Here is a 16,178-nt window from a genome sequence, read left to right as displayed (position 1 = left end):
ATGAACGTTTTGGGGAATATTGATCTGTTGCTTATGTTTTATAGAGAAGACGCAGAAAGTAAAATAAAAGAAATCTGGATCAATTGTCTTCAGGTGCCTATTGCCATGCAAGGGGCTGCTCCCAAAAAGAGAAACACTCCAAGTTGCTTTCCCCGCTGCCCTCCCTGGGGTCGTTAATAAAAGACTTGGAACAAAGCAGTTAATAGCAAGTAGCTTATGTTAATAATTAAGCTTGCCCTATGGACAGCCCCAAGCTTTTCCTCTAAAAAGCATCCAGCTTGCTTAAAAAAAACTAGTTTGGCAAGTTGCAGCAGGACGTGACTTGGTTACCTGCAGAGGGAATGAAGTTAGTGCCTGGAAAAACCTCTGCTCCAAAACAGCAATAATGACAAATAGAGCCCAGTTTTGAATTTTCCACCTGATGAAAGAAGAAAGGTTATTTGGAAACCAAAGGCACCTGCATGCCTCTCTCCTCTGAGGGGTGGAAGGGAAGCAAATTGGATAAGGTAAGCAATAGCATATATCTGTTTAAAAAAGATCTTTTATCTGCCTAGATCAACAGGAGCAAACGTGATAGACTCTGACGAGCAGAGATCGTAGTTGTGTTGTGAACTGCAAGGAGGATACATCACACGGTTGTATTACGAAGAGCAGCACTCATCACACAAAAATAGCCTGTGGTCTTCATACTTGATTATCATATTCAAGTGAGTTTGTCCATCTGTTGGAACAGGAGAGCTGGAGTGAGAGAGAAAGAAAGGGATATATACTATTGAATGTTTCTATATTTATATTAGGAGAGCCTGGATTTGATTTCCTGCTGTTTAGCTACTATGCCTGGCTGCAGAACTCATGATTTTTATTCAGTTCAAGGCTACAGACTATCAGTGCTATGATGTACCAAGTCACTTGCCTTTCTGGGCCACGGGTTCTGCATCTTTAATATCACAGGCCACAAACTCACCTGCTTCAAGCCAGTCCCAATTAGTGGACTGCGGCATGTGGATGAAATGCCCTCTAGAAACACAGGCCTTATTGAGGGCAGATTATTGGCAGTTGTGCATTACAGATTGAAACGATGCATTTTGGTCTGCCTGATTTTTACGATCCACTGGCAAGTGCAGCTGAAATGGGTGTTTTGCTGTTATAGGTTTTAAATGTCTATAATGTGCCTGGCTCTCCCATAGTTGGCTGCATCTTGCCTTCATATTAGTCAATATTGATGCCTACCTTGCCATCCCCTTATGGCAGGGGTGTCAAACAGGGCCCATGGGCTGGATCTGGCCCATAGAGCCCCATAATCTGTTGCCTGGTCCTGCCTCCTTTGCAGTGCCCGGGGCCTGCATCACTGGTGGTGGTTGCTCAGGCAGAGTCCTTGGTTGTACAGTAAGCAGTGCTCCCTTGGGCTTGGTCCTGGACCGGGGGTCTTGGATCAGGTATATGAGTGGGTAGGGGGGAGTGGGAAGGTGTCGGTGGGCTTGATCCCACCCGTGCAACAGCCCCATGCTGCTCTTCTGGCCTGCAAGGCCAGTGGAGTTTGACACTCCTGCCTTATGGAAACCTAGCCTGGTCTAACTTTGTCAGACACCTCTAACAGGTCTTGTCTCTCTGTTAGTCTCATAAGAGAGCAACAGTTCTGAAACCTGCACAGGCTCCTGAGGTCTTTTGATTTCCTGTATTTTGGGCCTTTCTCTTGAATGGCATGGTCTCTCAGCAGCTCTCAGGGGCAGGATCCCCTGGGAAGCCAGTCTGAGGAGGACTGAGGAGCTGGCTGTACTTCAAAGAAGCCTGCCTGGGAGTGCAGGAGCAAACCATCCCGACGTGCAAGTGTGGCAGAAGACCAGCTTGGCTTAGCAGGGAACTCTTCAGGAAACTAAATCACAAAAAAAGAAGCTTATAAGAAGTGGAAACTTGGACAAATAACTAGGCAAGAATATAAGTGCATTGCTCGGGCATTCAGGGATGAAAGAAGAAAGGCCAAAGGGCAATTGGAGTTGCAGCTAGCCAGGGAAACGAAGGGTAACAAGAAGCATTTCTACAAGTTTGTCGGTAGCAAGATGCGAATCAGGAAAAGTGTATGTCCCTTACTCAGTGGGGGAGGCAACCTTGTGACAGAGGCTGCAGAAAAGGCTGATGCCTTTTTCATCTCAGTCTTTACTGGCAAGGTCAGCTCCCAGACTACTGCACCAGGCAGCACAGTTTGGGGAGCAGGTGAGCAGGCGACAGTGGCGAAAGAACAGGTTAGGCAGTATTTAGACAAGCAGGATGTATACAAGTCCATGGGCTCGGTGAGATGTGCCCTGGGGTGCTGAGGGACTTGGTTGATGTGATAGCAGAGTCGTCGGCCGTCATCCTTGGAAACTCATGGTGACTGGGACAGGTCCTGGATAATTGGAAAAGGGCAAACACAGTGCCCATATTTAAGAAAGGGAAAAAGGAGGATCCAGAGAACTACAGACCAGTCAGCTTCATTTCAGTCCCTGGAAAAATCATGGGTCAGGTTCTTAAGGAATCCATTTCTAAGCACTTGGAAGAGAAGACGGGGGTTAGGAGCGGTCATGGCCAGGGGCAAGTCATGCCTGACCAACCTGATTGCCTTCTGTGATGAGATGACTGGCTCTGTGGATGTGGGGAGACCTGTGGATGTGGTGTGCCTTGACTTGAGCAAGGCTTTTGATTTGGTCTCCCACAGCGTTCTTGGAGGCAAGCTAAGGAAGTACGGGTTGGATGAATGGACTGTAAGATGGATGGAAAACTGGCTGAAGCATTGGGCCCAGAGGGTAATAATCAATGGCTTGATATCTAGTTGGCAGCCAGTATTAAGTGGAGTGCCCCAAGGGTCAGTCCTGGGGATGGTTTTGTTCAGGGTCTTCATCAACAACCTGGAAGATGGCACAGAGTGCATCCTCAGCAAGTTTACAGATGACTCCAAGCTGCGGGAGGTAGTAGATATGCTGGAGAGCAGGGCTAGGTTTTAGAGCGGCTTAGACAAATTGGAGGATTGGGCCAAAAGAAATCCCATGAGGTTCAACAAGGACAAATTCAAAGTTGTGCACTTAGGAGGGAACAGTCCCATGCACCAGGACAAGCTGGGGGTGACTGGCTGGGCAGTAGGTCTGGGGCTTATAGGGGACAATGAGCTGAATATGAGCCAGCAGTGTGCTCTTGTTGCAAAGAAGGCTAATGGTATCCTGGGCTGCGTTGGAAGGGGTGCTGCCAGTAGGTCAAGGGACATGATTATTTCCTTCTATTCAGCACTGGGGAGGCCACATCTGGAGTTCTCTGTCTAGTTTTGGGTGCCCCACTCCAGCAAGGATGTGGACCAATTGGGGGCTGGGGGGACATGACTTATAAGGAAAGACTGTGGGAACTGGGCTTATTTAGTTGAGAAAAGAGAAGACTGAGAGGGGATTTAATAGCAGCCTTCATCTCCCTGCAGGGGGTTGCAAAGAGGATGGAGCTGGACAGTTCTCAGTGGGGACAGATGACAGAACAGGGAGCAGCCGTCTCAAGCGGCAGCAAGGGAAGTTTAGGTTAGATATCAGGAAAAATTTTCTCTCTAGAAAGGTAGAAAAGGACTGGAGCAGGTTACCCACAGAAGTGGTGGAGTCTCCATCCTTGGAGGATTTTAAGACCCAGCTAGACAGAAAACTCAGAAAAGGGGGAAGAAAAGGAAGAGAGGGGAGTTTCCAGACGTGAGGACAATTCTCCCTCTCTCTCTTCTCTACGTGAGTTTCCCTTTTTTGCTGTCTGCAAATGCCTTGACATCACTCTGCAGCAGCCCCTAGCAGCTTCTCTCCCCCCCCAAACCAGCCCAGCTCACCTTATATCCCCCTGCATAACATCACCCTGGCCTTGTCCAGGCAGGGACACGCTCCAGTCTTTCTCCCAACCAATCGGCCTGAAAAGTCTTTGCTCTTCCTGGCCAGTCACCAGATAGATGATGTCTCTTAGGTTCTTGGTTTTACAATTCGCCCCCACCCCCCCATTTGACCTTAAAGAGCTACACGCTCAAGCACACTACAAAGCTCATCTCTTTTTCCAAAGCAATTGGAAATAGGAATTAAATGGAGTAGGGGATTCTAAGGGGATTTGAGTTTTTAATTAAATGGAGTAGGGGATCCTAAGGAGATTTGGGTTTTTGAGTTAGCAGTGGTGGTCTCAGCTGAAATGGCCTATTGAATGTTAGCTACATCTGGGGGTTGCTTTAAAGTAAATCAGTAGTACCAAGCACATATGGACCAGTGCTTCTACATCCCGTCAGGCAGTGGTTCCTAAACTTTCTGGACTGACGGACCACAGTTAGCCCTCAAAATTCCTCCCAGGCTACCTTTCAACCTTACCATCAAATATCTAATTGAAAAGGGTGTATTGAAAATCTCCCTCCCTCTAGATGTTTAACTATGTGTAAATCTCATGAAAGCTCGGCTCCAAGCTGGGGCTGCCAGATGCATGAAAGTCTGTTCTTGAGCTCCATTGAAAAGCTGGAAGGCATGAAGCTTCATGTCCTATTACCAACTCTTTTTTCCCCTCTCCTTTTTTTATTATCTTTTACATTGTGAATGAGATGAAATAAATCCCTCTCCCAGGCCCTTCTTAGTTGCAGGCAACAGTCCTTCCTAGGCAGCAGGACAATGACTGCAAGCACCGTTCTCTGCCCTAGAGGCTTGTAATATGAATAATGAATTCAGAGCTGGTTCTTTTTCATGTTCCAGGGAAGTCCGAAGATACCAAAGGCAAGTGCTGTAACTCCGAAAAGTGTGAGTGATCTGGCAATCTTGGGAAAAACCTCTCATGAAATTGAAGTCAGAGCCCGGAGATGAACGCTTTGATATCATTCTTTTTGAATGTGGAGCTGCTGCTCTTAGCAGGTGAGTGCTACGGGGCGGCAGGCCTCAAAATTATCATCCGCAAGGCTAGCAGAACAAAAAAAACCCGACCCCCTCCATGCCACTAGGATAGGCAAGAGATCATTGAAATTCTAGGAGCAGGTTTGCAAGAGGCCTGCAAGTTAAATGCTACAGTTTCCCGGTGTCACTATACTGATTTTTATGCAGTCTAGTTGGTAGAATTACTGGCATAGTAGCCCGGTTCTGTTTCTGTAACCAGTGGGTAGACGATTAGCTTCATGCTCTATCCTCTCTATAATTTCCATATTCATTTCATGCTTGCTCATACTAACTGGTTTCCTTTTGATGGCTGTGTGGGAGTCTGCTTGGACATCCAGGGTATTTGCCCCAGATAGGTGCAGTACTAGCAACTGGCAGCTCTACTGAAGGCTGCAGGAAGGGTTTTGTCAACATATAGCTGCAAAAGCTATTGAAACGCGAGGCGGGAAACTAGATGGCTTCTGCAAAAAAAAGCCTGTAACAGAATCTGGGCATTGGATGGAAACATTTCACCAATGAAGAAATCATTCCTACCTCCTATGATCCTATGATTAACGGGCAGTTTGTCTCTCCCAAACGTGTGGGACATTTGGGCCACATGCTCTTGTGGATGCCCCATGAAAAACTCTCAGACGAACCTTTAGCAGGGAGGGCAGAGCATGGAGTCTCAATAAGACTGTGCAGATGGAAGTAGCAGCAAACGACAGTGAAGAAGGGAAAAGAACAACTTCCACCCTGAACATTATATACTTCTACCAACACTGTTTCAGGAAGTATATATATAATGTGATATAATGCACCTAGGATACAGAGAGCCAGCTCTTTCTTTCCATGGTTAGGTCTATAATCCATACTGAAGAGAGACCACTGGCAGTGTCCAGTAGACTGATCTCCTCACCCTGATATGCCAACAGAGCAATACCTGGCAGTGATTTTTTTACTGTAGGAAATGACTATTTCCCCATCATTTTTAGTTCAAATTTTTAGTTCAGCTTAGGACAGTAGCAGATGAAAGCTATTGTCAATGGCTGGATTTGTCCTGTGATATGGGTAAAATGTGTTTGTATGCCATCTACTTCCAAGCAGAAAAACATCTACCTCTCTGGACCACTGTGAGCTGTACAAGTGTTGATTGCTTAGTGGTAGTTTGCAGTCATATCTTCAATTTGAGTGGCACATCTGCGGGGAGTGGACACAATTTAATGGAACAAGAGCTGGGTTCTGCAGATCAGAGATAAACCTGCACTGGAGTGGCCTTACTTTGAGCAGCATAACGAGTACTTTAAGTCACTTAAATGTGTTAACATGTGGATAATCTAGGGGTTAAGTGCTGCCCGAAATTAATGTGTAACAAGGCCCACCCAAACCATCGGTTTGCCTCTTTCTTTGATCGATGGATTCGCCAGCAGGTGTCTACTGGAATAGGGAATCCATTACCTTCTTGGGTGTCCCTGCCAGTGCCTTGCTCATTGGCATGGTGATGCTGGTACTGTCTCTTCTGCAGATAACCTATGGACTTCCTTTTCCGGGACCTCCTGGTCCCACATTGGTATCCACTTAAATAAGAGTCGGCACATCTGGCTGATGTGGAACAAACCTCCTTTACCCTCATTAAGCAGGACCAATTTGCATCTGGTTTAGTCTGGTCTAGCATCTCATGGGTGTACCTCCTGTATGCTCTATACCTTGAGCACAGCACATTACAACTTCAAAAGTACCACCATGGGAGCCAAGCAAGAAATCCAGAAAGGCTGTAACACTCGTTCAGAACAGGGTGAAATGCAATGGAGAGCTGCAGGTTTTCTAATAGTGTCAATCAAAGGCTTCATGAAGAAAGATGTTGGACTGGCATTGAGCTTCCAGTAGATGTCATAATTGGTACAGGATTTGGCTTGCTTTTCTTGCTACCAAAGTGCTGGTGTAGCACCAGGTGAATGCTACTTTAAGTCTCTGGCTCAATTCTGGCCATGCTTCTTTAGTGCCATAGAAGGGGGAGGATAAGGAGAGACTTGCAAAGAAGTCAGAGTTGCCAAGGGAGGGGTGCTGTGGTTGGTTTCCAAAAGAGGGTTGCTGCTGAACCAGAGCACTGGGAGACCTCTGAAGCAGAAGACAGACTCCAGGCAAAGAGTAGACAAGGATGAGGGACCAGGGCAGTGATGGCTGAATATAGACCATGGGTGGGAACACAGTGTAAAAATATCCCTGTAAATGTCTCCCACACAGATGAGTGTAACAAGTGTGTCCATTATCATTGTAAAGATATTGGATAATTGGTTCTGCTGTTTGCATTTCATACTGAAGTAGCTGGGTTATTTTTGCAGTGACTTCTGCAAAAGTATTCATTGACCCCAGGGAAGGCAGCATTGCTGGAGGAACATGGATTACCCTGAGATTGGATGGTGAGTTTCCAATGGCTTTCAATGACAGTTGGAAATCTTGGGATACCGCGCCTCAGACTTGTTAGCAATAAATCCTTAAAGAGGGTTAGAAACCCCCAACATTATGACATGAGCTTTTTGTCATCTCTTCACTTGACTCTAGTAGCTGGGGCTTTAAGAACACTACTAATTAACATTTGACTGGAGATAACATCCAAAAAATTGGCAACAGCATCACTCACCTAGTCCACAATTGGCCTGACTTCTCTGCGTTTCTGAGCAGCGGCTCAAGTGGTCCCACTGCATCCAGGAGAAACGTGGCCATTTACTTATGCCCAAATACCTAGTTAGTTGCTTGACTTTAGTGCCCAAGTTGAAATACTTTGGTGTTGTTCTTCATCATCGTGCAAAATACGCACGAAGTGTGTGGAAATCCCACTGTTTTTTCACTCACTTAGGCCCGAAGTAATCTTTTTCGTAAAGTGGAAGCTAGTGGAGAAAGGGTTCATTGTAAGAAGAAATCTGCACAGTGGTATGGAAAGCCCATGAAAACATTTCATCCCAACGAAGGCACATGACTTCATGGGAAGACTGACTGCTTTGAAACGTGAAAGAAATATCCCCATGCTTGATTGAAAGTCCCGATCAGGGATTTTAGTTTAGTACTGCTAGACAAAATTTTAATCATGCCCCTTATGGAGTTTAACAGCTATGCTGCTGTCAGAATATAAAATGCTCCCATACTTACCAAAAGTTTCTTGCTAATAGATTGCTTAGGTTTGACATCTGACCAGCTCAGTCTCTGGTACTCGACCAGTGGGTCTCAGTTGGAAGTGTCCCTGGTAAATCCAACTTTGCCTAGAGTTGTGTGTGATGTCCACCCTCTGCATTTCGACGTATCTACCATAAGATGCAAAACAAGGTAAATTATGTAAAAGAGTCAGAAAAAACTTTCTTGCCTGCATATGCTATTTCTTATGCTTTATTTTTTGTCATAAAGGGCTACTTGAATCAGTAGCATAAAAGGCCTAATGAAATCCAATGCCTCGAAAGGCACCAAAACTGAAAATAAGGCGTAACTTTTTAACGTTGTGTGAAATTACTAATGGGAGAGTTTGCTAAGTGGTACATTCATACTCACTGGTTGTCTTTCTAACAGGGATGTTACTCAGCCACAAGTTTTTGGTTTTAGTGGCATGTGTGCATGCAATAAAAAAAGAGTAATTCTTCTTCCTTGAGGCATGAACGAGTGAAACTCTCAGGCCTGTATCATGCAGGAAGACATGAAGGTCCCACCTAGCCTTTAAATGTGTGAATCCTAGTGAATACTTCAGTATCTCTTCATGTAGGGCAGGGGTGGCTGACCTCCAGCATGTGTGCCACAAGTGTTACAGGCAACCTCTGTGCATAAGACACAGCAGACTGGGGAGGGGGCAGGCACTGCAGCTGCAACTTGGGCGGGGAGCAGAAAGCAGAGAAGTAGATCAGGCCAGGAGCACAGGGCAGGGAAGATGGGTACACCCATTATGTACTTATACATAATTTGTATAAGTACATTATACATAATAATGCATTACAATATGTATTTGCATTTGCAATCAGTCTTTTCCACCATTTCCCCCCACTTAGCTTGGTTTTAAACTCATTCACTTCCACTTTCTCTGCAGTTTGCTATACGTCCAGTGGAGTGCATATGCTTATTCTTATTTTGTGTATCAATTTATAGATCTGGCTAAATCAGTAGAAGAGTGGGCTCTAATTTTTATTAAAGTCCCTTCAAAGCTACAAGGAATTTTGCCTGGGAAGGATCAGGCCTGTGTGGTAAAGCCTGATCTGTTTCTTTTTAAGGTCCTTGCTGCAGGAGGGAGTGTACCATCCAGAAGTGACTTCTAATGGGCAGGTGATAAGCACCTCGGGTAGGATGACTGGGGACAACTGCACTTTTAAGGTGAACACCGACTAAAAATGTGGAATACTTAAGGATGATCGATGGTGGGTACCAACCAGACATGCATAGTTTGAGTGTCAGGGGAGATATTCGGGAAGTGCGTTCTCCGGGAAGGTGTGGGGGTGCCATCTAATCCCAGACGAGATGACCTAGTAGGTTCTTATTGCCGTGGTTACAACAAAACGAGGGCCCCAGTAAACCCCTTTTGGCACTTTTAAGGCATACAGGGCAAAACACTAATATTACAATTATGATGAGAAGCCTCAATGTCTTAAATTTGGTCAGAACCAGCCCCTGCTAGCAATTTAGAGCTTGGAGGTAGAAGGAAGGGCAAATAAAGAGGTCAGAGGACTTCTCTTAGGCCATCCAGTACTGCAGAGCAGGACCTAGTGATTACAGTAGACCAGAAGCTGAATGTGAGTCATCAGGGTGCTCTTGTTACAAGCCAACCGCGTCCTGGGTTGTATTAACGGGGGCCTCTCTCGCAACTCAAGCGAATTGATTCTTCCACTCAATCCAGTACTGGTGAGGCCTCACCTGGAGCACTGTGTCCAGTTTTGGGCCCTGCACTTCAAGAAGGATGTGGGCAGATTGGAAAGGGTCCAGCACAGAGCAACAAGAATGACTGGAGGCTGGGGCAGCATGCCTTATGAGGAAAGGCTGCAAGAATTAGCATGTATTTCATTTGTAGAAGAGAAGACTGAGGGAGGGGATTTGATAACAATCTTCAAATATCTGAAGGGAGATGGGCTCTTCTCTGTGGCCATAGGAGGCAAGACTAGGAGCAAGGGCCTCAAGCTTCAGCAGGGGAAAATTAGTTTGGAGATTAGGAGGAACTTTCTAACTTTGAGTGTGATCAAGCGTTGGAAAACAGGTTACCTAGAGCAGTTGTGGCATCGCCATGCTTGGAAGTTTTCAAAAGCAGTTAGACAGACACTTGGCTGGGACAGTTTAGTCAGGGATGATCCTGCCTTGAGAAAGGGGCTGGGTTAAGTCCACCTTGCAAGTGCCTTCCTAGCCCTACTTTCCTATGATCCTGCAGATCAGTGGCATAGCCTGTATTTGACTCCAAATTTCCTGAATCCCAAATGAACACATTACCTCCTAGATTATGTTGCTTTCAGTTGAGCATGCTCAGAAGAGTGCAGGGGGCACACGAGCACCTCGGCACATGATATACCAGTATGGGAACTCAGCACTGAAAGGGTTGGACTCCTTGCATTGTCTCCGGGGCATCCTGAACCTCATCAGTCTGAAATCCGATTGCAAACCCAGGAAGGTCATCCCATCTTTCGCATTGCTTTTCAGCACTTTGTGATTTTGGCCTGGTTGGAAATGATATCGGAAAAGCTGTACTCCTTGTCTTCTCACGTGTGAATAACTACAAGGAATGCGGAGAAAGATGCAGGATGCTACAGAGTTTCTTTTTGCAAACGAAGTGCAGCTATAGACATGCTAATGCAAGCAGGATCCTGGTAGTTGAGACAGCTGGGTGCTGTTCCCACCTCTGCTGCTGAATGACTTTGGGCGCTTGCCACCGTCCTTTACTCACGTTGGACAAATTCTGTTTTTGCCATGGTTTTTTATCCAACGCAAAATTCAAAAACAGCATGACGGGTGCCTGGACATGGGCATGCCCCCGCTGTGTTTTCTAGAGAAGCTCCCTACAGTGATAGAGGATGGTCCAGTCCCGCCAGCAGCAGAGGCTACCATTCTTGCACTCCTCCTTAAGTGGGCACCTGGATCGAAGGCCCTGATCACCGCCCCTTACACCACAGGTGCTGGGAACAGAGGGTACTTTTAGCCCCACATAGTCCATGCTCTACCAAGCTCTTGGCCCTACCTAGTTCAACTGGCTAGGGCACTTTGTAAGGAAGTCGAATATATGGGCTTAAAGGTTGTTGGCATTCACCTTTAGGCTATTGAGCTAAAAGATAAGGAGTCTCTTTGCATTGGTGTCTACCCGATGCTATAGTTTGCAAGACTTGCACAGAACTTATGGGCTGCTCCAGGCATATTGGGGGTTGGACAGCAACTTAGCCACATCAGGTTGCTCTGAGCAGGATGTCAGCCCAACCTAGGCCCATGGGTGGCATCCGATGTTAAATCTGTGCAGGTGGGACTAAGTGCCACTTCTGCATCTAGGAGACAGAACAGAACTGGGCCAGGGCTTAGACATCCAAGTGCAGCTCTAATGCATAATAGGCAAAGTCGAATTTTGTCCTTTTCCCCCTTTCAATTCCTGTTCTGAAGAATAAGGATAATTGCTTTATGCTCCTACTCTTTTAAACCCTCCAGCTTTATTTTGTTCCCGTTAATATGGGGTGACTTCAAAGGGCACAGGACAAGGTTTATAAAAACAGTTTTGATTTGTAGTGCAGGATAATAGTTTCCCCTTAAGTCGAGATCAAGTGGCATTTGCACAGCAGAATCCCCCACCGTAACGGTTTGCCAGCGGTCACCTGTGATCGGAAGTTACGCTTCGCTTTTGTGTGAGCTCCCTTTCCAGCACCGTGCGGCAGAGCCCAGTGTTTCAGTAAACTGCACACGAAAGCATGCGAGTCGCCGGGCGGCTCAGTTCGCTTGGAGCGCTGATGAGAAATCACCGGTGGGGTGCCACTAGTGAGGCGCATGCCAAGCTAAATAAACCACAGCACGTCTCTTCGTTTTGGGCCGGCAATCCGTGAGCCAGGAGTATTAAAAATTAACTTTGCCTCGCCTCTCGGTTGCAGACACCCGGGGCAGGCTGTGACAAGTCTGAGCAGCTCATGGATGGCTTTCCTCTCAGCTGGTGGCCACGGCTATACCACTGCTTTTGGCTGTGTCCTCCAGCCAGCCCCACCCTGGCGTGCTGTGCCGAGCTGACCTCGCTGCTCCGTGATGATCAGCTTGAGGGAAACTCAGTGTTGCTCATCATTAATATTTTAAGCCACCATCTCCAGTGGGGTAGAAAGGCAAAGGCCAGTATGTGTGAGAAAGTGCAACTCATTGCAGTGCTGCCTCAATGCTGTGAAGTCTGTTTTTAGACTAGCCAGGGGGGGTTATCCATACGGTCTACTACCAAGAGAGCCTAAGAGCAGGATAAGGGTCAGAGAGGAGGAGGGAAAGGTGCACAGGATCTGCGGGAGGGCTAGTGGAAGTGGAGAGAGAGGGCTCAGGAGAAGCCTGCTTATTTTTTTTTATAAATTTGGCCCTTATTGTTGCACAGAAGTGTCCAGTAGACTCGTGCACAAATGCATAGAAGTGTCTGGTAGGCTCATAAATGTATGTAGACCCACAAACTTAAATCAGTGGACTTCAATCTTAGGTGCTCCCACCCTCCTCACCCTCCATGGAGCCACCTCTCCTCAGGTGATGGGGAAGAGAGATGACTGCCAGCGTCAGAAGGAGCATGGGGGAAAGGAGAGAGGAATGGAGCCTACCTTTGTCTGCAAAGGGTATCAGAGGCGCAGCACAGGGCAAGGAAGGGGGCACGTGGGGCCGAGCTTCTTGCTGTCGATCCCCTGTGCTGTGGGTCAAATCCAGTCCTGGGTAAGCCTTAGAGTGAGGGGTAGGGACCAGAACTTAGGTTCCCTGGCCAGTCTGGTAGTCCTAACCTGCAGAGTCAGGTTCACCTCCTATTTAAGATGCCTAGTTTGCCAGGCCAGAATTTACCCTGGGTGCCTACCTGCATCCCTGGAGAGCCAAAGACTTCTCTGATTTGCAGATCTGGCCCTTGGTGCTTATACAGTTCATGCAGTTTTTCATTTGGAGGTTTCAGCATTCTCCACCAAGGGGGGATAATCCCCATTAACCCAGCTTCACAGATGGGGAAACTGAGGTAGAGCATGATTTTGCCCAAAATCACCCTCCTGGCCTTGTGCGGAGCCCTGGACTCCCTACTCCTAGCCTTTTGCCCTAGCCTCAGCATGCCAGTAACATAATGCTGTACCTTTCTACAATGCTTTGACCCCGATGAAAAAACAGGACCTTACACATTATCCAGTATTAGGAATAGAGCATCCTCATTAAAACCATGGAGTTTTTGATATGCAGAATGTACTGGTCTCACCAGCCCTGTTCTCCTCATGTAGTATCCTGCCTCCAGCATGGGGCAATACGCAAAAGTTTGGAGGGAGTTAAAAATTCTCAGTGAAAGAGATTTAATACTGCCAAAAAATATTCTGCTGCTATCGTATTTCAGCAGACTCTAGGAACCAGATCCCTACCCAGGGACAGGTTAAGCAATGGCAGTTGCAGCTGCTGAAGGCCCTGGCCCTCTATTTAGTTTGTCTTTGCTTGTCCCAAAAACCTGAGAATTGATGAGAGAGGGAGTCAATTGGAGGAAAGTCTTTTTGTTAGAAATTAGCTCTGGGAGCATCTACATGAGAAGCCAGATTGCACAGAAAGTTAGTCTACAGTTAAGGTGCAGTAGTTTAATTTACTCCAGCGAAGGTATGACAGACTAATTTACTCCACTGCCGGATAGTCCTGTCAGATACGAGTGATATCTGGCAGTGCAGTAAATTACTGTTCTTAAATGCACGTGTAGATGGTGACATTGGGATTAGTTTACTCCAGCTCAACTTGAGCCAGAGTATATTCAGTTGCATTGATTGCACATGTAGATGTGCCCTCTGTGTAGCGAACTGTACCCAGAATGCTATACCTGCCACTCTACAAATACCACCAATATTCCCAGAACACCACAATTTTGGACCGAATTGCAAGTATTCACACTAGAAGGATGGGGCCAAGGGTTCATCTGCCTGCAGTGTGGAGATCCTTAAGCTAATTTTAAATGAGCTGCCACAGGTACCTGAAGTAGTTTAGCTGCAAGAGCATGGGGTCTAGTGTGGGGTAATTTATCCAGTGTCTTTGCTAGCCGTGGTAGTGTGTTTAAAGCTTGCTTGGGCATTTCCACGTTCCATTGGAAGCTGCAGTGCAGACGTGCCCGGTGAAGTACATCTACCTAATTGGAGCAAAGAACTGATACTGCGTGATCTGTAATGCCAATAACAAACCTAAGGTTCAAATTTCGGACACTGGATACTGGCTACAAACAGGTTTTTCATCTGTTTTAAAGGACTGCATTTATTTATGTGATGGAGTAAAATGACCAGGATTTAGCTTTGCTTGTATCTGCTGCTCTTCTTGACCTAAGAAAGCTATCTTGGACTTGAAAGGTTGTCTTGCAAACCCGCAAGCTACTGATTTGGTCCAAGAAAAGATATTACCTAAGCTCACAAATTTTGCTTCTTGGCTGATCTAGCATCAGATGTAGAAGGTCTTCAGCCAATCCTGAGAGAGCAAAGAAATTTGGAACAATCTCCAACCAATCATGAGGATTTGAGGAGCAGAAAGACAGGCAAAAGGCTGTTAACTATTGGTTTCTATCTATCCCACATAGATGTGGTCAGCTGTGTAATGCCCTCCATGGCAGAACTATGTAGGGTTGTCCCCTGGCAGCTCAGGCTAGACCCCCAGTGGCCCCAGTGCAACCCAGCCGCTTTCACTGCACAGGTGTAACTGGTGAATAACTTGCTAAGACTCCTGTTAGCCATGCATAAACTGGAGAGGAATCCATCCATCTCTTAGCTGCAATGACTTAGCAGGCCTAGGAGGTATAAAAAGAAATAAAACATCATTGCCATTGGCGGATCTGACTTTGAATACACGGGGGACAAATCTGCCGAGCAAGAAGGGGGCATTTTTTTTATTTAGTCACACATCAGAGTAGAGCTATACTTTAAAGACAAAGCCTCAGATAGGAGTGTCTGAAATGCTGGTTGCCAACTGTGTTGTGAACAATATACAATCAGATCTCATAGGGCTGCTGTGAAAGCTTGTTTAGTTAAGTAGAAAATTCTTCTTGCAGTTCTCCGTTGCTCAGACACCTGTGGTTTACCAAATTAATCCGCCATCTGGAGTCCCAGGTAAGGGAGCTTTCTTTCACATTGGGACGGCTTTGATTTCTCTTTGATGTTTCATATTTTCATCCTCTGTATGACAAAGCTGCCATTTTCTATCTGACACGCTGAGGATTGAACTAGTCACCTCCAGAACTAAAGCTAACACTTGAGCTATGCAGCCAAGCCTCGCCAGCTGACACTGTAATAGACTGCTATTTTTGGTGGGTTGGGCCCTGTTGTATGCACTGACCAGCACTTTGCTTGTAAAGATGCCAAATCTCCTTCATTTGAAGCTGGCTGAGTATAACGATGTTGCAGAACAACCAAGTTGCTTATTGTAAATCCTGATAATCACCTGCACCTCTCCCCCTATTTATTCTTGTAATGATTATTACAAGGATCATGTCCCAGACTCTATACCTGCAACTCCATCCCAACCTGTATGGCACTTAATTAACTTCAGTGGGACGCTGCATTCATCTGAGTTCAACAATCAGAATCTGAATGACCAAGAAAGTGGTAGACAAACATCAAGCCATTGGTGTACAATTCAAGTAGATGAACAGAAGCACTTATATAAAAAGGACGAGGTGCTTGTCAAGTGTGAGTATTTTTTACCTTCTCTTTTGGCATATGTATCTCAGTTCTGGTTTGTCCAAACTGTTACCAATGGCTTCTTTTTCTACCAGGGGTGTAGGTTGTAGCCATGTTGGTCTAAGGACATAGGCAGACAAGGTTCTTTGGCTGAATCTGATATCTTTTATGAGACCAGCTTAAATAGTTGTAAAAAAAGTTCCAACTATCTAAGTTGGTTTAATAAAAGATATCAGATTCAGACAAAGAACCTTGTCTGTCTTCTTCTACCATATTTTTGCTACTATTTTCAAGCTGCTTCTGGAGATCTTAGAAGAATTTAACATCCTGAAATTTGAAGTCCTTGGACAGCAAGGATCCTAGGGTATTTAGAGTCTAGACAGACATGTAGTGAGGTTGAAAGTTTAATGCAAGTTAGGCACTTTGAGTCCTACTAGTTAACTATCTGGCTCTTGAAGTTCCTAAATGATTGTGTCAA

General features: G+C 46.0%; 1 protein-coding gene across 12 annotated transcripts in view; it reads left to right on the top strand.

Moving 5' to 3' along the window:
* Window positions 1-307: 307 nt before the first annotated feature.
* Window positions 308-16,178, top strand: part of PKHD1 (polycystic kidney and hepatic disease 1 (autosomal recessive)) — a 383,573-nt gene continuing 367,702 nt past the window's right edge. For 11 of the 12 annotated variants that reach the window (XR_002101523.1, XM_019537170.1, XM_019537167.1 and 8 more), the window contains exons 1-6: window positions 308-506; window positions 4,716-4,871; window positions 7,211-7,288; window positions 8,036-8,189; window positions 9,116-9,215; window positions 15,073-15,130. Coding sequence is in view for 11 of the 12 variants with exons in the window: in XM_019537170.1 (XP_019392715.1) it covers window positions 4,820-4,871; window positions 7,211-7,288; window positions 8,036-8,189; window positions 9,116-9,215; window positions 15,073-15,130 (442 nt within the window). In the remaining variant the exon portion in view is untranslated. Of the gene's footprint in view, window positions 507-554; window positions 708-4,715; window positions 4,872-7,210; window positions 7,289-8,035; window positions 8,190-9,115; window positions 9,216-15,072; window positions 15,131-16,178 lie in introns of all 12 variants that reach the window. The other variant, XM_019537166.1, reaches the window with a different exon arrangement.

This window comes from Crocodylus porosus, unplaced genomic scaffold, assembly GCF_001723895.1.
Source record: "Crocodylus porosus isolate Cpor-Errol unplaced genomic scaffold, CroPor_comp1, whole genome shotgun sequence".
In the NCBI taxonomy this organism is placed as follows: Eukaryota; Metazoa; Chordata; order Crocodylia; family Crocodylidae; genus Crocodylus; species Crocodylus porosus.
Note: the sequence above shows the minus strand (reverse complement) of the source record. Positions and strands in the feature narration are given on the sequence as shown.